Consider the following 23,789-nt stretch of genomic DNA (forward strand, 5'->3'; position numbering starts at 1 on the left):
TGGTGCAAAATGCAGCTGTGCAAGCAGTTAGATGTGCTCCAAGATCTGCACACATTATATCGCTGCTACACAGGCTGCATCGGTTATCAGTTTGCTTCTGGGTCCAATTCAAGGTACTGGTGATGATCTTTAAAGCCCTACATGGCACGGGGCCAGGTTGAGGGACTGCGTCACCCCAATTACATCCACCCGCCCCATCAGGTTCAGCAGGAGGGGCATGTTACAGGTCTCATCAACCAAGGAGCTTCATTTGGTGGGGCCCAGGAGGAGAGCCTTCTGTGCCATGGCACCCACTCTTTGGAACATCATTCCCCCCAAGGTGAGGTTGGCCCCAACCCTAATGGCCTTCCAGAAGGCCCTCAAGACTTGGTTTTGCCATTGGGCCTGGGGATCCCACGGAAGCGTGGAGCCCATTACATGGTTGGTATAAGTTGAGTGCACTCTTTCCTGTCTTTTGTTATTATAGTTTTTAATTGTTTTTAACTGTTTTAATGGATAAATATTATTTGCTTTTGTTTTAATTGTGTGCACCGCCCAGAGTCATATGCAAGTGAGATAGGTGGTTATAGAAATTCAACAAATAAATAAATCACAAGTGCATGGTTACATGGGCAAACACATATGAGGAACCTCAGACAAGGAAAAAACTAGGGTTCCAGAAAGCTTTGAAAACCTGGCTTTGATCTCAGGCCTGGGGTTGATATTTAGGATTTGTTTAAGGGTCCTGCTTTGTTTTATTGATTTTAAACAATTGTTATCAGATTATTTGAGTCTGGGCTGTCTGATTCTAGATTTTTAGCTGTTTTAATGTTTTTTCTACTTTGTATGCTGCCCAGAGTCCACTGGAGTTGGGCGGCCAATAAATTGAAATAAATAAATAATAAAATAATAAAATAAAACTGATTGAAGGGGTACACTCTTCCACTCTATAGATCTACTTTTTCCCAACTGGGTGCTTCTCAGATGTGCTAGACAACCTCTCCTATGGCCTGTTGTCTCTTTAGGAGAATGTGAGTAACCTTAACTCAGCAAATTCAAGAACATAAATTAACTTCTTGGTTTCTTGTTATGCCCCTTGTTTCCAGATCTTAACAATAAATGCTTCCTTTTTGAGGATTTGGATGCTTTAGGTCCTGTTTTACCTTTTGAATAGGTATGAAGCTTTACAACTTCTGTAACTCCCAGCCAGCCCAGACTTCGCTCATGCTGATTAGATAGGAGAATACATCTGGTTGGTGAATGACAGCTGGTCTAAACTGTTAAAGCTACCATAATTTCTGATATTCCTAAACAAATTTATATTTATTTATTTTCACACCTTCCTCGCGTGTCACCCCATGATGGTTTTACAATACAACTTTATGCCTCAACAATTAACTTTAATCAATAATAGCATCTGATAAAATAAATAACAAATAATAAAAGCATAATTAAAAAGGGTATGTTTCTCTTTTAAAAAGCCAGTGAGGCAGGTAAGTCTGGATCTCAGTGGGAATAATTCTACCCATTAACCTGGTGGCCCACAAGTGAGCACAAGTCTTCCTTCCCTCCCCTGAAGGGAGATAAGAATACTATTTCACTTCTACCAATTTCCACCTTTAAAAGCACACTGGCTTACGCAGCAGGCTTAAGCAGTTTGCTTAACTCAAATGGAAAACATATCTACTTGGCCTCCCTAGCTGGCAGATGGCTCTGCCCTTTCCCATGTGGGGCCTTACCAGGGTGCCAGTAAAGTGAGTGGGTGCCTTATACCAGGCTGTGCAGCTGTTTCCATTCTGACAAACATAGAGATGGTCCATGAGGCCATTGCAGTAGAGGAAGCATTTCCCTGTTGAAGAGAGGAAAACAAAAAGGAAGGTGCTCAGAGGCAGGGGGAATTTACACTGAACTGCCACTGCCAAGTAATCTACTTCTAAATTACTCCTGCCTCCCATATAGTCCCTCAAACATATAGCTGTATTGATCTCATACGCTCCCAACACTAGCCATCTGAGCAGAGAACACAAGTACCCTGTGCAGAATTTAGCACCCCTGAAATTAAAGTGACCAGTTTCATGATTCTAGCCTTCACAGGAGCAGGAAAAAACTTGCAAACATGCAGCCTGCAGCTGGGGTTCTCTTAAAAGCAGGAAGGAGAAAGAGCAAGGGGGATTTTTGATGCTCAGGGATTAGGCCTTCAGCAACATGCATAGCTCTTTCTCCAACTGAAGAGAGCTGGCACTTACCTAGGGTTCAAATTCAGATCAGCCATGGTTACGGCATGATTTCAAGCATATCATACTCTCAAGTCTATTTACAATAGGGCATTAAAAGAAACTTCCCTGAATAAAAGCCCACTGCCAGCACAGATATAGATGGCTATTCTATTATTACCAGTGACAAGGAAAAAGAGACCCAGCAGCAACAAAAACTCATATCCAAGAGTCAGTTATAGGAAAAATGAGAGCCTGCTTACATGTTGTGATCAGATTTCAAAACATAATTTCTATTTCTACTTTGCCCAGATGAACAGAACTCACGTCTTGATGACTTATGATAATTCAGATGATGATGACTCCTGAGGAAGCTAGGCCCATATCTACAGGTTACACAAATCTGCTTATTCAAAGATAGAAGAATTTACAAAATTTATCATAGCTGAAGCAGAGCAGGAAGGATTATTCCCCGGGAAGCGGCAGCCTGCTTTGTGGCTTTCCAGACCTACTGGGATGCCAGATGTCCTCAAACATTCGTTTCAGCTGATTAATTATAGGCTAAATCAGCTTACTCCATGCCTGCATCATCCACAGCAAGCATAAGACCCCAGCATTTTTTGAGTTCTATTGAAAATTTCCTTTGGCTTTGTGAATTGCCATACTGATACCAAGAGTTATCTAGTGCTCATAATTGAGATATTACTCTTTGCTTGTTCACCACCTTCCAAACTAAATTTATCAGTGTATATTTCTTAGCTGTCATAACCACGATCTGTAGAAATCATTTATTTTTCAAGTGCTATTTGTGCTAATAGTGCATAGCACATTGCATGTTGTGTAGCCCATCTCAAAGCATTTAGAATTTTCCACCAAAGCAAATGCAAGGGGCCCAAGAACAAATCCCAACACATGTTTAAGAGGCTGTTTCTATGAAAAGGAAAGAGCATCCATGCAGGATGATATCTTCTGGACAGTTGCCCTTGAAAAATCACCAATTCCCTAGAAGACAACAATACACCAAGCAAGCCAAACTGTGGCTTTTTAAAATTAAGAACCCAGATTGGATGGAAGTCGAACAAGTAATGAGAAAATCATGATTTATTGAAAGAAAAACAAGGAGAAATACACAGAAGTTGAATAAAATGCCTGTGAACCTCATTGGTTGAAGATAGAAAGGGGAAGAAATAATTACCCATTATCACTACATGCAATGAGGAATGTATTCTATGCTACTTGATGTTTAGTTTCACATATAGATAACACTTAGCTTTTCATTAAAGCATTCTAGCCTATGTGATTACAAAATGTAAATATTTCTATAGTGTTTCCTTTCCTCTGTTGGCAATAAAGATGAAAGGAGAAAGTTAAGGTTAAAGCTGAAAAACCTCAGATCACGGAGCAAGATTTGTCTGAGCAAAATCTAGCATCTGTGAAGATATTTGCATAATTATTTCTGATCAGAGAATGCAAATTTGCAGAAAGATATTTCATGCAAAATGCATACTGACCCAATCGCATGTCTCTCAAATTGAGGAATTACATCAAGGAAGAGAGGAAGCTGCAAATCTTCTACTCAAAAAAAATATTAGATAAGAGAAGGCTCTATTGTAAGAGAGTATGATGCCTTGGAAGTCCCTAACCTATGTAATGGCAGATTACAGCCAGTAAAGGCAGCAGATCAACTCTTAAACTACTACAGGGGAAGGAGACATTCTCTCAGAGGTAACCTATTGGAGGCTGAAGAATGGTAGGGCTGAAGTATGCATTTTTAATACTCTCTTCTGCAAACTAAAGGGATACATTGCTTCTACCATACATTTTAATTGATCTTTTACATCTGAAATTAATGTGAGTATCACATCCAATCTGATTCAAGGCTGCAAAATACTTTTTATTGAATTAAGAGTTGAAGTAGAGGCTTCCAGGGAAGAAATGGCCGACTGAATATGGCTCTATTCTTTGCGGAGCCGACGCCCACAGCAATTAGAGGAGTTGGCCTCGGTCCAGCTCTTCAGAATCATCTCCAGATAAAGGAGATCAACAGGATCACCCACAGGGACTCCTTACAGGGACTCCCTGTGAAGAGGTTGCAATCTAGCAATCTCTAACGGGTGGAGTGCTCTGGGAGTCGAAGGAAATATCGAGCCCAAGCTGTGGTGCAGAGCCTTCAAACGGACACTAGATTTGCTTTACCTCCTCTTTTAGCTAACATTGTAAACTGCTTATTTGTGATTTATTTGGCAATTAACAACCTCCTGAAAGACAAGTTGCTGTACACCGGGAGAATTTCCTACTATCCTGGGAGAAGACTAAAGTAAGTTTAAAGATAAAAAAAAAATATTTTAATGTTTGGAAACAGCGAAAGGGAATTAAGAATGTTGACTGGGGACAAGTAAGAGGCCAGATGGATTTGAAACAGCTTTTTTAAGGATTGTTTTAAATGTTTAAGAAAATACAGTAAGTGAACTTGGATATAATTGCAAGAAAATCTGCCCTGGGAAAGTTTGGCTTCTGAAAATAAACATAAGACAGAGCCTTCAAGAAGGAATGGACACTAACAATGTTTCTCTTTTAACATAATAGAGGGATATCCTTCTTCCAAAGAACAATTTTTAGCTGTTTGGAATCAGTGTGTCCAGGAACTATTTGTAAAATTGGGGCTAACAGAGGTTGTAGAAGAAGAAAAGATTCTACTGGACAAAACAGCAGTGGAGGACGACTTGAATAAGGATTCTAAAACAGACTTTAAAAAAATACCAGATTATAAGAGAGACATGGAAGATATGGGAAAAGATGCTGTGGATCTGAAGATGGACTCAAAATTGCTTGATTATGAGAATGATATGGAGAAAGAAGCTGTAATGGACTGGAAGAGTGACTTTGAGAATTATCCTATTTTGGACATAGAGAAGGGAAATACCAAATTTCTGAAACCTTTTCTGAAAATAGACAGGAAGATAAGAGATGGGGTTTTATTTGGAGAAGCGACTGAAGAGTGAGCCTTTCAAAAAGAAGAGAAAGGAATTCAAAGTGGATTTATCAGATCAAGGTTAAATTATCCATGTTTTGATCTTGGATTGTTAATATTGAATTTTCTCTTTCTGACTGGGACTGTAAGATGATGATCTATACCTGTAAAAGTGATTTATTTGGTTTAGTTTAAAACATATATGTGATTATTATTGGTCTTTTGTATGCTTAAGGGGAGAGATCTTTTAGGTTTCACTTCTCAGAAAAAACTTAGAAGCTAAAATGCAAAATTTAAGCTTAAGCTTAAAATTTATATGATGGCTGGTGTGGGTCTTCCGGGCTGTGTGGCTGTGCCCCTGCACTGCTCCTGTCTGTGCTCCTGCTCTCTGAAGATGCCGGTCACAGATGCTGGCGAAACGTTAGGAAACAAAACTTCCAGAACATGGCCACACAGCCCGGAAGACCCACACCAGCCATCGTATTCCGGCCGTGAAAGCCTTCGACAATACCTTAAAATTTATAGTTTATTATTACTGGCACTCTTAATCCCTTTGCTGATTAGATTGATTGCTGAATATTTTTATAATTCAGTTATTACCTTGGGATGAGAAAGGGAATAAAGAGGGTTTCTTTTTAGTGATAATAGAGAAGGTGTTCAGTTACTGTTAATACATATACTTGTTTGGAGGGAGGGAGAAGTCCTCTCCTCTCCTCTCCTCTCCAGGTTGTTTAGTTTTGTATTAGTTTTTACATATATAAACTTTAATAAAATTATTTTTTAAAAAAGAGTTGAAGTAGAAAGGTAAGGAATCAGGAAGTTTTTGGATAAAACCCTTTCTTCCAACATGGTACTTAACTGCAAGATCTTCATTCCACGGAGAATATTCAAAGAAGCTATTCCCTCATCTGCCACCTGAAGGGCTATACTGCATGCACTTTGTGACTCTCTTCTCCCATCTTATCCCTAGAGTTATTAGCTTATAAGTGATTTTGCTGAGGTCATGAGAGAGAGAGAGAAGCAAAGCAGTCAGCAACCTTCCACTGTGCACAGTTACAGCTCTAACTAAAACTACCACTGCTCCAGTTATCATGCCATTGCTGAGGTTACCAGATGAACCTGCAGTCTCTTCTCTAACCTTCATAACCTGATCAATCACTATACGTTGAGCTTTCTAACTCAGAGCTTGCACAAGTTTGATTTTTTTCCCTCACTATTTTCTTCAGTTTTGCTTTTGCTGATCATATATATGCCATTTGGAGTTTTTTTCAGCTGAAGGCTGGAAAATGGTTTAAATAAATTTGGAACCCTGGTTTCTCCCATTCTTTTGATAATAATATTATCACAATTGATGTCTGTGTGTGTGTGTAAATGTCTCATTCCTTACAATAATTCTGTGAAGTAGGATATTATTATCCCTGCCTCTGAAATTCTGGAGTTATGTGATCCAAGATAACAGAGTGGCTCACCTAAGACCAGTTAGAGGTTTCTAGGAGAACCATGATTCATAACAAGAACCTCCTGATTTTCAGTCCAGCCAATATGTTACAGCAGTTTCCCTGACCTGGTGCCTTCCTATCATCAAATGCCAAGCCATCCCAGTAAATGACTTAGTTGATTATTGGAATTGTAGTCCAAAACGTTAAGGAGGCATCAAATTAAACAAAGCTGCATTGTCATATATTTTCCACTGCAGACAAATGAATACTAAATTCCTCAAGGAATAAAGGATATGAACATTTTCTCCTATACGAGTGAGGAAGGAGGGGAGGAAAGAAGAACCTACAACACTCCTTTGGGAGTGAGAACAGGAAAAGAGTCAGAGAGGTGGTCATGGCACCTTAGTTGGGAAAGCACCTGAAATACTCACATTTGGATTGGTGAATGCTCCAGGGCATAGACTGTACTGACAACACTGAAAGAAACAACATGGATATACTTAATGACAATCGGGATCAGGAAGGAGAAACAGTTGTGTATGTATGGGGGAGTTCTTAAGGAGCTTCAGCTGGAGCAGGAAGTATGAAAATCATGTGATTTATTATATTAGGTGTTTTTTTTTCTCTCTCTCTCCCTTTTATTTTTGATTGCAGAAAAATACAGATGCTGATGATTCTACCCATCTACCGGGCTAAGTTCCTTCTTTCTAAACTCATGTCTAAATACTGTGGCTTATGGCAATGAGCTTGAAAATGTGTGACCCATACCTGATACAAAGAGCTGAAAATCTATATAAATCTTCCAGCAAATGAAGGACACCCCTCTGAAGTAAGTCACGTACAAGAAAATTATGTCTTAGCTGTAGAGAAGTTTCAACAATTTTATCCAGACCTACTGGAGATAAATAATAACTATAAATCTGCTCAGCATGATCACCTGCAATAAAAGCTACACTTCATCCGCAAATCACCCACACTTAGGCACTAGCAGTGTCTTTCCTGAAGGTTAGTCTTCAAATTCAGAAAAAGCAGTTAGTGCAGTTCTCTTGCAGAATATGATTTTGGAATCTAGATGCAGCCCCACATCAAAAAGCTAGCATAAGAAGAAAGTGCTGCTGTTTTAATGCGCAGAGAGCTTTTCCAGGCAAGGGTCAGAGTTTTTAAAAAAGGACACAATGATAATTAACTCATTTGCCTCAATGATGGTAATCAACTTGGATTAGACAAATTTACAGAGAGTAAAGCAGCCAACTGCTATTAGTCATGTATGATGCCAAAATATTACCCTCAGTATCAGAGGGAGTTGCTGAGAAACATAAACAAGAGTTTGTTACTGTACTGATGAACCTGCTTATGAGTTTTCCATAGGTGTCTTCTGATAACCATAGGAATGCTCTGAGGACGCCGTTCCTGCTGCCATAGTGGACCAGACAGGACGTTCATCTGAACCTACATAACACTTCTGATGGGTTGAGAAGCCATATAAATATGCAATACAACCTACACTCTAAATTGCTACAAGTGGTTTTCTTGTGGTTTAGATTGGTTTTAAGTATGTGGTTTTCTTCAACTTTAGATTGGTTTTAAGCCTTCAAAGAGCCTCCGTAGGTTAGAATACTTCTACAATAAGAGAAATTTGTCCTCCTGCAACCAAGGAGCAATTACTTACCTTTAGAGAATGGGGTTCTCTGAGCCTGCAATCGGATTTTCACCACATCCAAAGGTGTGACTGAAAACACAGTATTGGAAGTGTTTGGTTATGTGACACTTCAGCAACACAGCATGACAAAGCATTGAATAAATGTATGCTTTTTGTTCAGGACCAAGTAGGTTTGTATTGGAAAAGGAGTTTCAAAGGATGCAGTCCTTCATAACATCTCTGTAAAACTTACATGGACATAAAATGGTCTTCTCCAGCCTGGTCTTCTCCAGATGTACCATAGAATTTCCAGCCAACATGGTCAAAGACTGGGAATTGTGGCATCTGGAGAAAACTGGGTTGGAGAAGGCTGATCTACTACAATGACAATATTGCAAAAATTATCTTTCTTTCCTTTCCCCTATCCACAAAACTACAATGGGGGAAAGGAGAACAACAAACAGAATATAGGAAGAAGTCTCAGACACTATAATGCCACTAATTCTCCCAAGTAACATTAGGAAGTGTAGCAGCTTCTGAGCCTTGTAATTACTATTCAGCCATATGTCCTCTCAAAGAAGTTAACAGAAAGAGCAACATTGTATAGCTTATGTTCTAAAGGAAGTATCTATCACATTGGAATTTGGCAACACTTCAGGTATCACAGCACAGAGCAAGATTTTTCTTCTAACTCAATTCATACACAAGAAGAACACAGAAACAAACTTCACTATGTGGATGACAAAGAAAACTCACTCAACCCTATGTTGTTTGAATGCCCATTGGTGATATGCAAGGTTGCATTTTTCAAATATTTAGGTAGTCTATGTAATGTGTGTAATAGTTCTTTCATGCTTCCCATATTTACAGATGCTAATGCCAAATTAATACATAAAGAGCTTATTTAAATATTTTTGGTGGCTGCACATTTGAAACTGCATTGAACAGGAAAATGGCATTATGCTTCTTGCTCTGCCTTTTTTGGAATACAACTTAGTTGACTGCCATAGCAGAAAAGCCCCACAGAAACTTATCAGCCAATAGGCCAGAGAAAAAAATCTTCCTTTATGCAGTATTAGGAGACAGCAATGAGGTATTCATGGCATTCCAAAATATAGTATGCAGCAAAATTAAAAACATTAAACTTTAAAAATAGTAAATATCAATAGAAGAGAATGTATGTAGCTCAGGGTTGACTTGTAGAGTCCTTAGGGTTCTCTGAGCTTGGTTGTTTTCTTGCAAATGTTTCGTTACCTGGCTAGGTAACATCTTCAGTGCTAGAATGGAGTGGGGTTTGCTCTCTGTTTATATATAGTGGCTTGCCCTGCCAGTGTAGCTGGGGGTGGGGGTAGTTTATTTTTATTTTTTTCTTCTCCTGGTAGTTCCTTGGTTAGGGTATTGTTTACTGATTGATCGTCTGGTGATAATCTTGGTGTTAATCTCTGCTTATCTGGATGATGATTTCTGGTGAGGAGGTATTCTGGTCTTTTGTTTCCTTTTTATTGCCTCTTTTGAATAGTATGTAGGTGTTGTTTAGCTCTATGTACCTGTTGATGGCTGCCTTGTCTGAATACCAAGCTTCCAGGAGTTCCCTTGCATTTTTGGATTTAGCTTGGTCTAAGATGCTGACAGTTTCCCAGTTGAAACTATGGTTAAATCTGTCCATTTGTTGCGAGATTAAGGAGTTTTTATCTTGTCTTTTGACTGCTACTTGGTGTTCAATCAATCAAGCAGTAAACAATACCCTAACCAAGGAACTACCAGGAGAAGAAAAAAATAAAAATAACACCCCCCCCCCAAATACTGGCAAGGCAAGCCACTGTATATAAACAGAGAGCAAACCCCACTCCATTTTAGCACTGAAGATGTTACCTAACCGGGTAATGAAACATTTGCAAGAAAACAACCAAGCTCAGAGAACCCCAAGGACTCCATAGTAAATATCTTACAATATCACCAGACTTTGCAAGACTTCAGCAATCTTATAGATATTGATATTTTTGTGCAGGACTGATTACAGTAGTTCTTGTAATATTTGGGGATTTTTGCAATAATTTTAACCACTTATTTTTTTAGGGGGCTCAAGGCATTGGTTGGCCCAGCTTCATACCTAAATGAATCCCACTCACTATGTATGCATATGACTTTACTTTTTATATTATTTAAAATACTAAAAACCAAAACAGAGGTAAGAAAAATGGGGGAGGACGTTAAGGAGCTACTGGTTTTGGGAAATACATGTTTTAATATTTCTATGGAGTATCAATCTCATTGCAAATTCTGACAGGTTTTGGTATGTACGTGTGGTTTCAATGTGTAATGTTTCACAGCAAAACAATAACATTTAAACAAGAAAAAAGCACACAAGAAATATACTGTTTGAACTGGAGTAAGTCAAATATTATGCTAACTGGAAAGAAGGTTCCAAAGGACACAGAGAAAAGAGATAGGTTTTCTATATTGTCCAGAACTTTATTATGGTTGGTTGCACAGTCAGTCAGATGTTTCGACTGGATTTGGCATTTTTATCCACCTATCGAGTCCTTCCGTAGGACCTGGGATAGGCAGATGTTGTTTGATGTTGTTGTTGTTATCCCTGAGAAAATTTTCAGTTTGGTCAACAAGAACATTTCAAAATGTATCATCCAGATGAAGGATGATATTAAGAGATGGATGAGAATACTTTTGAGGGAAGAATTAATGTCATGAAATGAATTTTGCATCAAACTGTTAAGTATTTTGATAGCAATGCTGGTTCTATTTAAGTATTTTTTAAAGACTGATAATTGTTAAATTTTTATGGAACAAACACATACCCACAATCTCCTTGTTAATATTATATCTTTCTTATGATTATGGTAGTTTTAATTTTCCTGATCTGCAAACAGTATAATTGGGCTTATTTGTTAACCTCAATCAAAGACTGGAATAGAAACAATACTGAATACATACTGTAACACTGGAGACACAGCTTGAGAGTTATTATCCACTATCCTTGCAATCTTGCAAGTTCTTGGTACTAATTATAGTAAGAATTTGTTACTTTTCCCACACTAGAAGTGATTAGATATATCAAGGCCTTCTAAGAGACAATTAAGAGATAATATTAGAAATGTTCTTAATGTTATTAGAATACTTGGAGCAATACAATGAAAAACAAGCTGCCTTAATATTTCTTGACACAGAGAAAGTTTTTGACAATTTAAACTGGACTTTTTTGTTTAAAGTTTTGGAAGATATGAATTTTGGAGAGAACTTTATTACATGGGTGAAATTGATATGTACTTCACAAAAGGCACAAATAATTGTGAATGGGGAATTGACCAAGCCCTGTGAAATACAAAAAGGAAGGAGGCAGGGATGTTCCTCTGTTGTTATTCATTCTGGCTCCTGAAGTTTTGAATAGAGACATAAGACAAGATGAGAGAATTGCTGGAGTGAAATATAAACTAAGAGTATTCACCAGTCATTTGGTTCTAATTTTGGAGTACCCTTTAGGAGGGATAGATTTATTAATGGAAAAACTAAGAGAATTTGGTGCACTGGCTGGATTTAAAATTAGAAAAAACAAAGATGTTGACAAAGAATATCAAAATGGAAGTCCAAATACAATTGTCTGTGAAAACTGGTTTTCAGATTGAGAAAAAAGTGAAATATTTGGGTATTATTATAACTAACATTAATTGTAAGTTATTTCAAATAATTATGTTAAAGTATGGAATAAAATTAAGAAGGGTCTATTAAGATGGGAAAAATTACAATTGTCATTGTTGGGAAGAATTTCTTTGGTAAAAATGAATGTGTTATCTTGAATGTTGTTCTTATTTCAGACAATACCTGTTTTGAGAACTAATGTACCATTTAAATAGTGCCAAAAAGACATATCCAGATTTATATGGCAGGGGGGAAAAACAAGGGTTAAATATAAGATCCTCCAAGGAAAGAGGAAGACTGGGATTACCTGATTTTAAATTGTATTTTGCTGCCTGCTGTTTGGTTTGGATGAAGGAGTAGCTGTTGTTAAGAAATAAGAGACTTTTAGATTTAGAAGATCATGGTCTGAGGTTTGGGTGGCATGGTTACTAATGGTATGATAAAGTTAATGTAAATTTTAAAAATCATTATATTAGGAATGCCATACTACAAATATGGAATAGATACAAATCCAGGCTATGCCTGAAAATACCTTTCTTGGCCTCAGCTCAAGCAGCATTTTATAGAAAAGAAACAGCAGGCGAAGAGTAACGGTTAACATATACAGTAAAAACTTGCTGGCACAGGAAAATGGGGAGCCTGAGATGAAATCAAGAGAACTATGCAGAGGGGTTTAGTTTTCAGTGGTTCTCATATGCACAATTAAAAGGAGGATTTAATATAGATAAAATATACCAGGAATAGAATGTGATAAAACAGAATTTGAAAATGAATTATGTACTAAAATGATTGCTAAATTGTACAAACTTTTGTTGAGATTTGAAATAGAGGAAGAGCAAGTTAAACAATGTATGGTAAAATGGGCCAAGAATTTTGGTTATAATATTCAAATGGATCAATGGGAGAGAGTGTGGTTAAAAGGTCTGAAATTCACACTGTATTACAATTAAAAACATTTTTTTTAAATGTTGTACTGTTGGCATATGACACCAGAGAAATGGTCTAAGATATATAAAGGTACTTCTAATTACTGTTGGAAATGTGAAAAACATGAAGGGACATTTTATCATGCATGGTGGACTTGTGAAAAAATGAAATGATACTAGATACAAATACATATGGTAATCCAGAGAGTTTTAAAAATTTACATTCAGATGAAACCAGAACTTTTCTTATTAGGATGTATGGACACTCAACTAGAAAAGGCTCATGGACAATTGGTTTTGTATATGGTAACTGCAGGAAGGCTATGCACAAAGATGAAAGACTACAGAAATACCAATAATGGAGGAATGGATTGTGAAGATGGCCAAATTTGGAGAAATGGGTCAATTGACTTGTTTGATTAAGGAGGGAACTATAACTACTTTTATAAAAAAACTGGAAACCATTTATAGACTTTTTGCTGAAAATGGATAAAAATGAACTGCTGATTTTGGGATTTATTGATTAAAAATGTTTGTTTATGGGAAGAAGGGAACTATGATATGCAATATGGAAGGGTGAAGATGGTAATTGCTATCTTTGTAACTGCTGCAAAGAAGATTAGAAGTTGCTTCTTTAGATATCTTTCTTTTTCTTACTTTTTTGTTATTCTTCATTTTTTCTTTTACCCTTCTTTTTCTATTCCTTCTTCTATGTTTCTGTCATTTTTTAAATCTTTGTAAAATCTTCTTTTAATTAAAAATATTTATAAAAAAGATATATCTGGGCCTTATTGGGTAAAAAATTTAAATGATTTTTCTTTTCATGAAAAATTGAATCTCTGGAGTAATTATTTAAAAATAGCTAATAATACATTTTCTTGGGAAAACACGCACTCATAATAGAATTCTTACCCTCAATCAACTAGTAAGAATGATACTTTTAAAACTTTTGAGATTTTACAAAAAGAATACAATTTATTTAGAAAGGCTGAATGGCAATACATATCATAATGGATACACTTGTTATTGACCTTGCTTGGCCCTGATGCCCTCGTGGCCTTCGAAACTCCAGAAGCATTGAGTTTATTAGAGAAGGCTTTACTGAAGCTAAACCAACAATGTATTATTTTCATTTTTAAAAAAATCAGAAGTAAACATGGGCAATATACAAGAAATTTGGAATAGAGAATTAGAATATTCCATATTACCCAATGTTCTCAGGTTTTAAGGATATGAGATATGTTTCTTATGATGTAAACATTCTCTTTAAGGTCTATTGGACCTTTCAGAGATTGTTTTTTAAAAAGGCTGGCTCTCATCATTTCTATACTGTAGATGTAATAAATTTGAAGGAGCTTTAATACATATCCAATGGGTGTGTTCATTCTTTATTGGCTAGACATTATTGCTATGGTGAACAAGGTTCTTCAAAGTTTGTTAAGGATTAAAAATGTTAATGTTTTGTTAAATTACATCTCCAAAATCTTAAACCTTTCAATCTCTTAAGAAGTTTGCATATACAGTGGTACCTCTACTTACGAACTTAATCCATTCCGTGACTCTGATCGCAAGTCAAATTGGTCGCAAGTCGAGGTAAATTTTCCCATAAGGTTCAATGTAAATACGGTTAATCCATTCCGCCCTCCGAATCTGGCCGCACCCTGAAGCAAATTTTCCCATAAGGTTCAATGTAATTACCGTTAATCCATTCTGGCGTCTGCGGACCATGCGTCAGGGGTGGAAAAGCACCCATGCACCGCGCGGCGGGGTGGCAAAATGCCCGCGCGCTGCGTGGCGGAAAAGCACCCGCACACTGCGCATCAGGGGCGGAAAAGCACCCGCGCACCACATGGCGGGGCAGAAAAACGCCCGTGGACCAGGTGTCAGGGGCGGAAAAATGACCGCAGACCACGTGTCAGGGTGGAAAAATTCCGCCCGCGAGGTGGAGTTCTCACATCAAGGTAAATTTTTGGGGCCAGAGCTGGTTGTATCTCGAAAATTTCGTAAGTAGGGGCGTTCGTAAGTAGAGGTACCACTGTATTATTCTTGAACAGTAGTGAAAAAGATGACATGTATTCATGGAAGAATGCTTATATCCCAGACTCTAAATGTTGGCTTAATGACATTTGTCAACTCTCAGCCTTTGAATCAACTTTGTACTGAAGGAGAGGCAAGACCAGATAATATGATTCAATACTGTCTACATTTAATTCACTGTTTAAAAATTGAATCATAATGTTGAAAAAAGTTATGTAATGTTAACAGTCTGATATATAACTCACAACTATCTTTTATGTGCATATAAAATTAACTACAAACTTTATTGTTAGATAGCCATTTAATATCACAAACTACTAAAGTATCCTTAAAATAATGTTGACTGTAATGTTTCTGAAGTTTAATCAAAAGTTTTTTAAATAAGAAAGTATAAAGTGTACATTAAAGAAATTCATTCACAGAGCAGAAGAAGGGAAAAGGAAATCTGCTGGTTAAATGGCTAGAAAACATGGAAAAAAGTAATTCTGAAATTAAATAAAGCTCCTCCCAAACTCTTCCTCAGGTTCAAGTGTAGATCTCAAGTCAGATGTAGGAATATGCTGCATTTACAGTCTCCCTATTGTGTGAAAGACAGGCTCTTATCCAGAAAGATCATGTTTCATGTACCCCACCAAAACCTTCCATGCATCCTAATCATTAGTAAATGATAGTAATCAACTGCCAAACATTGCATGGGAAGGGTTTACATTGTTTAATTTAAGATAGAGGTAAGGAATCAATAGCCTCTCTATTGTTCAGTCACAACTTTCAGTATACTACACATTAACCACATTGGTTAAGAATGATGGGAGTTGAAATTCAACACTATTTAATGAGCCATAAGCTTCTTATATAAAATATTTTAATAGAAAAAGCAGCATCCCCGCAGCCACGTGATCAAAATTCAGGCACTTGGCAACTGACATGTATTTACGACAGTTGCAGCATCCTGGGGTCACGTGATTGCCCTTTGCAACCTACCCAGCTGCCTTCCAACAAGCAAAATCAATGGGGAAATGCATGATTCACGTAACGACTGCCACAAAAAATGTCATAAAATTGGGTGCAGTCACGTGATGCCTCACTTAATGACTACACTGCTTAACGACAAATTTTCTGGTCCCTATTATGGTCATAAGTTGAGGACTACCTGTATGACATTGTGATCTCAATTTCCAACATTCTCTGCTGGCTTTCCACAACCAAAGTCAATGGGGAATCCAGAAGGAAGTCTTGTGATCATGTCAGGTCCTCGCTTAACGACCCATGTGGTCCTCGTTTAATGACAGTAACCAGGACTGCCAGAATTGCTGTTGCTAATGACATGGTCACATGACATTGCACTTTACCACCATGTCACTTAGTGACAGAGTTCCCGGTCCCAACTGCCATTGTAACCTGAGGACTACATGTACACATTCTTACATGCATCCACTTATTTCAAATTAGCCTCAAAAGATACTAACGAAATGCAGTGTACCTACCAAAAAGAGAGGTGAAAAGGGCTCCAGTCCCAGATGCCAACATCTGTTGCACAGGGGTGATGCCCACCAGGCTCACAGATGAATTCTCGGACATTGTGCTGTTCACCTATAGAAAACATTAGTGCTTTATATTCTTAGTGACAATGGTACCTTAAATCAGTCATCACATGCTACCTGCAGCAAGCATTTTCTACCAGACCCAATGAAGACAGAATCATTTTTGGGGATGCAAGTATCTGAACCTGGGGATGCACGTATTTGAGCCTCTGCCCTTCAGACAATCCTTACATTATTATATAAAGCAGTAGTGAGCAACGTTTGAGGATTCAAGATTGCTACTCCACCTCCTGACCTTAGGATGGCCTTAGGAAGCTATCTGGTAATGTTGCAGTATCACTTGAAAGGATGTGGCTGAAAGTTTTTGGCCCTTTTTGGGAGATGCTGAAGCATAGGGATGGGAACCACCTGAAACTCTGAAAAGCAGGGCTGAAATTATGCTGCTGAAATTTAGCCCTTTTGCTGCCACAATGCAGAGGTGCAATATCAGGGTGCTGTGGGTTGCACACAGTTTGTAGAATTCCCAACTCTGATGGATAATAACAACAATTTGTAAGAGAACTAGCAAGCAAAAACAGAACAGCAATTCATTAAATTGTCTTCTTCAACCTGGGAAAAAGCTAAAGCCATTCTGAAAGCAGAAGACTGTACCACCAAAAGGAAAACTGGAGTGTGCAAGGAACATGGGTCTCATTATAAAGAGTTGTAGGCAACCACAGTAAGACAACTATTATGATTCCACTGTTTACATCCTTTTTGTTCTGAACAGTGTCAAAGCGATCCTGTCCACGTTTATTCAGAAGAAGAAATGTAATTTAAATCTAGTGGGACTTGCTTCAAAATAAATGGGGGTTGTGGCCATGATCTTCAAAAACATGTTTTGCTTTACCATGTTATGAACATGAAATTCATGCTATAATGAAACTATTTACTTTATGCAAGGATAATATAAATGGGCTCAAAAATATTGATGTATCCCTTGTGCAAAAGCTGTAGATTTCAGTGCAGACTTGCAGCAACCCCGCTCAGCAGGTGTTCTTTTGCATTCATTCCCGGTTGACATGACTATTATCTGCACAGATACAGAAATGGGAGAGGCCTCCCTTCTGAGACATTTAGCCTCTCAGAAGGTGGCACGATGATGCTAGCTTAACAATGATAAGCAGCAGTCTCTGAGCAATTTGCAGAAAGCACAGGATAAAACTGTAATACATCATCTCACTTTGTTTTGAATAAAGCTGCTCACTTTGCATAGCTTCCAGCAGGAATACTATTAGGTTATTTGCAACCCCAGGTATTTTTATTTTGGATGAAAATAGCTGGATTGCTGAATAAGCCATTAAATAGCAGACGTATACATCAGGTGTGCATGGCTAAAAACTGCAAGAATAGGAGAGAGACATGCTTAACAGGAATTCCATATAATGAATATGAAAGCCATTTCCCTGGCACAGCCTGCGGCCCTTAAGGTAACAGTCTCTTCCATCTTAAAAACTCTTAAAACTGAGAAGCAAGTCAGCATGGTGCAGAAAACTGAATTTCAAAAAGAAGAGATCCTGTCACAAATTCCCACATGCAGTTACGAAACTGCATTTACACTTGGCTCTTGTATTTATTTCTGATGTGGCAAGGTCACCCAACCTTTACTTTGTTTTCCTTGGCAGCCAGATTGTTAATCTGCAACATTACAGGGTATTATAGTCCTTATCTTTTGCTATCCACACAATATGACTCTTTAAAACTGATTATGCAAGAGTATGAATAATTTTGACACTCTTACTTGTTTTTTCTTTTTGCTTGTCTTACTGATTTGAACTTTACCACCATTTCCTCCCATGCTATTGCAGCTTATGGAATAACTTTGGAATAACTCTGCTTCAGTCTAACTTACTGCCTTGGCACAGATGCTTTCTTTTTTCCCTATCCCTATCTCTCATGTACACACACTTTTGCATGCAGCGTTATGCAAAAAGAAACATGGCTGCAACACCACAGCATTAAACCAGCTCTCCACACATAAATAAGCAGCAACTCCATGTTCAGTACATATTTAACTCAGGTGCATAGCTCTAACCTTCTGATGCTTTGCACGACAGCTCTTCCCTTATCCAAGAAGGAACTCTCTGGATCACATCTAATTCTGTCCAAACGCCATATATATAAAAAATGCATACTAATGCAAACGGCATTCCATAAAGACACCCTTGAAGGCTTCAGCAACCTGATGCTTCTCAGATGTTTAAGACTTCAAGTCTCATCACCTTCAGCTCCTATCATTTTCAGCTAGATGTATGTTTGTGCAGAAGCTTTAACAGAACCCCATGGAGATTAAAGTTGGCACCAAATGGCACAATTCCAACACTGCTTGCCACCCATTTCTACCCTCAACATCTAGAAAGAGGACCAAGAAGCACATTGCCTTGAGATGTTTTCAGCAAAGTCTATCAGCAAAATCATATGTCAAAACTCAGCCCACAATAATCCTATGTGCATGTTATAAAGTTTTTTGCTATACAACAGGCCTGCATAACACATGGATGGCCCACTAAACAGCCTTGTGTGCCCGCTGGTGTGCTTTGAAAACTTAACAAATCCACGGCCACCAAACACCACCTCCAGGAAGCGTTTGCTGCTGCCTAGCTATTCATAGCCATTTCCACCCTGAAAGACGTGCTGCCAAATGCCTCCAAGATCCACTGCTGCTGCTGCACCATGCCACTAGCTGCCAAACAGCTGATCGACACACCAGCTATTCCTCTGTGGCCTGTGATTACTTTTAAGGTATCAGTGTGGCTCTTTCCCCTCTACGAGTTGTGCAGGCTTGGTCTATAGTATAGATTTCCAAGTGTAATATACTAATTGCTAATGCTTCATAAAGCAGAGTTTCTCAACCTTGGCATGCTGGCTGGGGGATTCTGGGAGTTGAAGTCCACCTATCTTAAAGTTGCCAAGGTTGAGAAACACTGGCATAAAGCCTTCATGATTCTAGTTATCTCTGTTTCTACGTGCAAAAATAGAATCACAGAGATCATCTAATCCAACACACTGCCTAGGGCAGGAATCCACTACTATGGCACCCCAATAGTTCTAAAGGACATGAAAAAGAATAAAAAGTGATATATGAGAATGCCACTTATTTATGTGATGAAAGGACAGTGATTAAGTTTCTATTATTCTCATTTACATTGGGGAAAGGGTGCTAAAATCCAGACACTGATTAGAAAAAATTATTCATGTGAAAAAAAGAATTTGATGGCCTTGCCTTTTACTTTTGTCTACCTCTCACCCAGCAGAAACTCTGGCTGCTAGAATTGCTGTTAAAGACTGACAACTGAAACAGTATTTCAGTGGGAAGAGCTGTAAAGGATAACAGCAGCCTTCTCCAATTAATGGCCACCCTGCCTGGGTATGATAGGATGAGGGCACCAAGGAGCCCAAGGCTTGGAAAGAGAATTAGTCTGTACCACACAAATCCATGGTTTGTGGAGTGAGTCACAATGGTTTGGTATATACATTGCAGTAAGCTAACACCATGGTTTGGAAATGAAAATGGCTGGGTTCATGCAACATACTGAGCCAACAGCAAACAAATCATATTATGTCTTAGCATTTTAACTGAGTTTACACATTCTGCTGAGCTATAACTTTCTTTGGTATTGGTATAGCATGCTGTAGACCCTGAAACCCGTAGCTATGATAAACAAACATGGTTTAACATAAACCAAGTCTGTTCAAATAGAAATAGTCTCACTGAGAGGTAAGGGTTCAGGGTAGTCAGCACTCTCTGTCATATAATTGAGAGGTAGATGTTTTATAAAGGAGCACTATCATCATTCAGTCTCTTTCCATATCTAAGCCCCTCCTACTGCAATCTGCTAGCAAACAAAACAAAAACCCAAATCCCTGTCTACAAACTGAGGCAAGTTGGCCAACTGGCTTTCAACAGAGAGGAATGATAATGACAGCTTGCCTAAAGGCTTCAGATCAGGCAAAAGAAAACACAGTATATCATCTCCATATTGAAACTCTCCATACATATCACTGAATGGGTGTGGGTGTCACAAACTACACTAAACTATGGATTGTTTAATCATGATTAACTGAATAAACCAGCATGACTAGATTCATACACTATGCTAAGTCATACACCATGATTTATAAGCCATAATCTGGATTCACTCAATGTGCTGTCAAATTTTTAAAAATCACAAATTATGGCTTAGCAGTATGTGCAGAACCTATCGCTGCCAGAAACTGCTTGCAACTAGACCCCAAATGGGTGATTTTTTTTTCTTCCTGTACAGTATACTAAATTCAAGTTTTGGACAGACGCTCCAATTCAGTTAGGGCTAAAAATATTTGAAATAAGACCCAACATTGATCTGCTGGACTACTATTTCATAGACCATCTAGAAATCTATTACACTGCTACCCACTGAGCAAGAGTGTGTCACATGTGCTCTAACTCCCCTCTCCTCCCAGAAAACCTTGAATGAGTAGCTATGAGAGGAATGATTGGGCCCCTCTGATACAAAATCCTCAATATGCTGATCAAACTCCATTTCTCTAGCTTTTCTAGGAAAAACTATAATAATTAAAGCCAAAGTAAAAAACTGATTCAGCATGACTTAGTGCTTTAATAGCTAAACTTGCTTCCACCTAGAATTCCCAATTGCGTAAACAAGTAGGGAAAGGGGGAAAGGTAATAGTTCATATTTGCTTTACTTAAAATAAGGCTTCTCTATATCACACTAGATTCCAAATTTGTCAGATCCCTTGTGACTGGGCAAGCAATAAGAGTTTCATGGACCTATCACGAAGACTATATATTTAGGTTTGGAACACATATGGACTTTGAGTTATCTAAGACAACTAGATTTTGCTATTCATACAGATTTCCAAACACTCAATCCAGTTCCTTCCAATATGCAATTTTTTTTTTCATATAAGTTTCTCCCGGAAAAGTTTCTGTACTACCTCAGAGTCACTTCTACAATCCTTAATAATTGCAGTAAAAACAAGCAATGTAGAAAGAAAAACTCTGGAAATCATTTGTAATAAAAAGCACATGAATATATTATCTAAAGTAATTAAATATTTACTGTATAGTCATGGGCTAATGCATAATTATGCACTGACTGATCTCTCCTTCCCTTCCCCCTACTGGCATCCTGGCTTCCATTCCAACTAAAGCATATTTCTGTAGTCCTGACCTCCAAATATCTTTGTTGTACTGTCACATATATTTCACTGGCAGCTTGAAGGTCATACATTTCATTCTCAGCTAGGCCCCAGTGAACCATACACCAATGGAAATTATAGAACAGGTATCTAGCCAGATGTTCTTCTCAATTCTAGGCACCTGTACCTTAATCCTTACTTTGTATCTCACACATATACTTCTTAGATAATATACTCCTCCTCTTTTCCTTTACATCAGAATAGGTGTGGCAAATATATATTATCCTTCGCAAGCTGGTGCCCTCCAGACTGGCTAATCTACAACTCCATTAATTGGTCTACCACATCTGGAGGGCATGAAGTTGGGGAAGGGTGGGTGAGATTATGGTCACTTTGTGCTCTCTAGTGTTTGGCCTTCATGCAAAGGATGCTGGACTAAGCAGATTTTAATTTGATTCAGTAAGTCTACTTGAGAGAAATCCACTTGAACCTCTCTCCTCTCCACTGACAAGTCATCACATAAATAATAATGGTGTCTAAGATATTGCCTTCCTGTTCCCTGTACCTTGCTACAACATCTGCTTTTCCAAAAGGAAAAAAAAATCCTTCCACCTTTCCTATTTTTTTAGGGGTCAGGGCTCCATCATTGCCAAGAAGACTAGGAAAGACAACTATGCCCTTTCTTTACCACCTTTCCTAACCTGGCATGGAGACTACTGTACTCTAAAAATTCCCAATAACTCTCATAATTCCAAGCAAAATGCTGACAGCACACTGAGGGGGTATTCAATTGAGGAAGGTTGCTTTAGAAAGTGGATAGGGTATAATTAGGCTTTTTAGAAGATATGAGACCTGAAAGAGCATCATACCCACCTTTTTAAAATATACAATGCAGGACAGACGTGCATTTATTGCTTAACCTAAACTATAGGCCGCCATTACATCATATCACCTTACAAATTACTTATACATTCACACCAGGTAGATTCAAGAATGGCTATTAATTGTAACGGTTCAATTAATTATTCCGGGTTAGTAACAGCATATCCTGAATACCAGATGCTGGAGATGAACACTTAAGGGAAGTTGTTACCTTTTACACCTCGCTTGCAGACTTCCCGAAGGCATTTACCTATCTCTGTAGGAAATAGGATACTGGACCTCGTGATGTACTCCAGTAGGGCTCTCCTCCAGTCCCCAGGAGAGGAGCACGGCAAGTACCCCAATAAATTACACCCGGCGTCCGCCGTCCAGTTTCCACGTTCCTGTCTGGCCTCGGGCGATCTCCACTCAAGGCCCGGTGACAGGCTTCTCCCCGTTCAAGGCCCCTGAGCCGCCCCCCTCACCTCCTCACGCCAGCCCTAAGCACGCTTGCTACTTCTGCGCCCGGTGCATCCATAGGTACATTCACGAGGGCAGGCGTCCGGATTTCCCGAGACACACGCTCGCTCCAGCGCAAGCACCCGGCCGAGCAAAAGAACTTCACCCAAATGTCCAGGATTGGAGAAACCGCAGCGGCGTCATCGAGCGGCGCGCGCGGCAGTCGGCAGGCTCTGGGAAAGGCCGCCTGCCGCCTCCTGATTGGTGAGCGGAAAGGAAAACGCGGCGGCCCAAGAGCTCCTGTGGGGCTGGTGCCTTCGCTCGAGCGCAGGCGCGCGCTCTCCGTGCTTGGGCGGGGCAGAGCTCGTTTCGTAATCGTTGATCGCGAGCAGAGAGAGTTTTTGGCTTCCTCCGAGTTTCGCTATACCTATATATCTATACCTATATCTATAATGTAATATATAATATATAAAGGTGTTAAATAAAAATACCTTATTTATCTTGTTTTTATTTTTTTCAAGCATTTTAATAGTTGTGATATTTTTTAACTATCAGTTGTACGCCGCCCAGAGTCACGTTTAGTGAGCTGGGTGGCTATATAACACTGTTAAATAAATAAATAAAAATAAAAATGCTGCTTTTGCAGGTTGGGTTTTTTTTTTTGGGTGCCTTCGAGTCTTTTTTTTTGACTCCTGGTGACTGCCTGGACGAGTCCCTGCAGTTTTCTTTGCAAGATTTTCCAGAAATGGTTCACCATCTGCTGCTTCCTAGGGCTGAGAGAGACTGGCCGGCCCAAGGTCACCCAGCTGGGTTCGTGCCTAAGGCAGGGCTAAGAATTCACCATCTCCTGGTTTCTAACTTGATGCCTTAACTCCTACACTAAACTGGC

At 38.7% G+C, this 23,789-nt stretch overlaps 1 protein-coding gene across 6 annotated transcripts in view; it reads right to left on the bottom strand.

The window, feature by feature from the left end:
* Positions 1-23,133, bottom strand: part of SLC25A39 (solute carrier family 25 member 39) — a 36,989-nt gene extending 13,856 nt beyond the window's left edge. The window contains exons 1-5 of one of the 6 annotated variants that reach the window (XM_007425334.4): positions 22,927-23,133; positions 16,343-16,448; positions 8,272-8,331; positions 7,034-7,078; positions 1,719-1,828 (exon numbers count right to left, since the gene is read on the bottom strand). In XM_007425334.4, coding sequence (XP_007425396.1) covers positions 1,719-1,828; positions 7,034-7,078; positions 8,272-8,331; positions 16,343-16,436 — 309 coding nt within the window. In that variant the 5' untranslated portion in view covers positions 16,437-16,448; positions 22,927-23,133. Of the gene's footprint in view, positions 1-1,718; positions 1,829-7,033; positions 7,079-8,271; positions 8,332-16,342; positions 16,449-22,673 lie in introns of all 6 variants that reach the window. The other 5 variants (XM_025164846.2, XM_007425333.4, XM_007425336.4 and 2 more) reach the window with 5 other exon arrangements.
* Between the last annotated feature and the right edge of the window lie 656 nt (positions 23,134-23,789).

This window comes from Python bivittatus, unplaced genomic scaffold (assembly GCF_059951505.1).
Source record: "Python bivittatus isolate LINGU-HERP-01145 unplaced genomic scaffold, Pbiv_v1 ctg000410_np1212, whole genome shotgun sequence".
Classification (NCBI taxonomy): Eukaryota; Metazoa; Chordata; class Lepidosauria; order Squamata; family Pythonidae; genus Python; species Python bivittatus.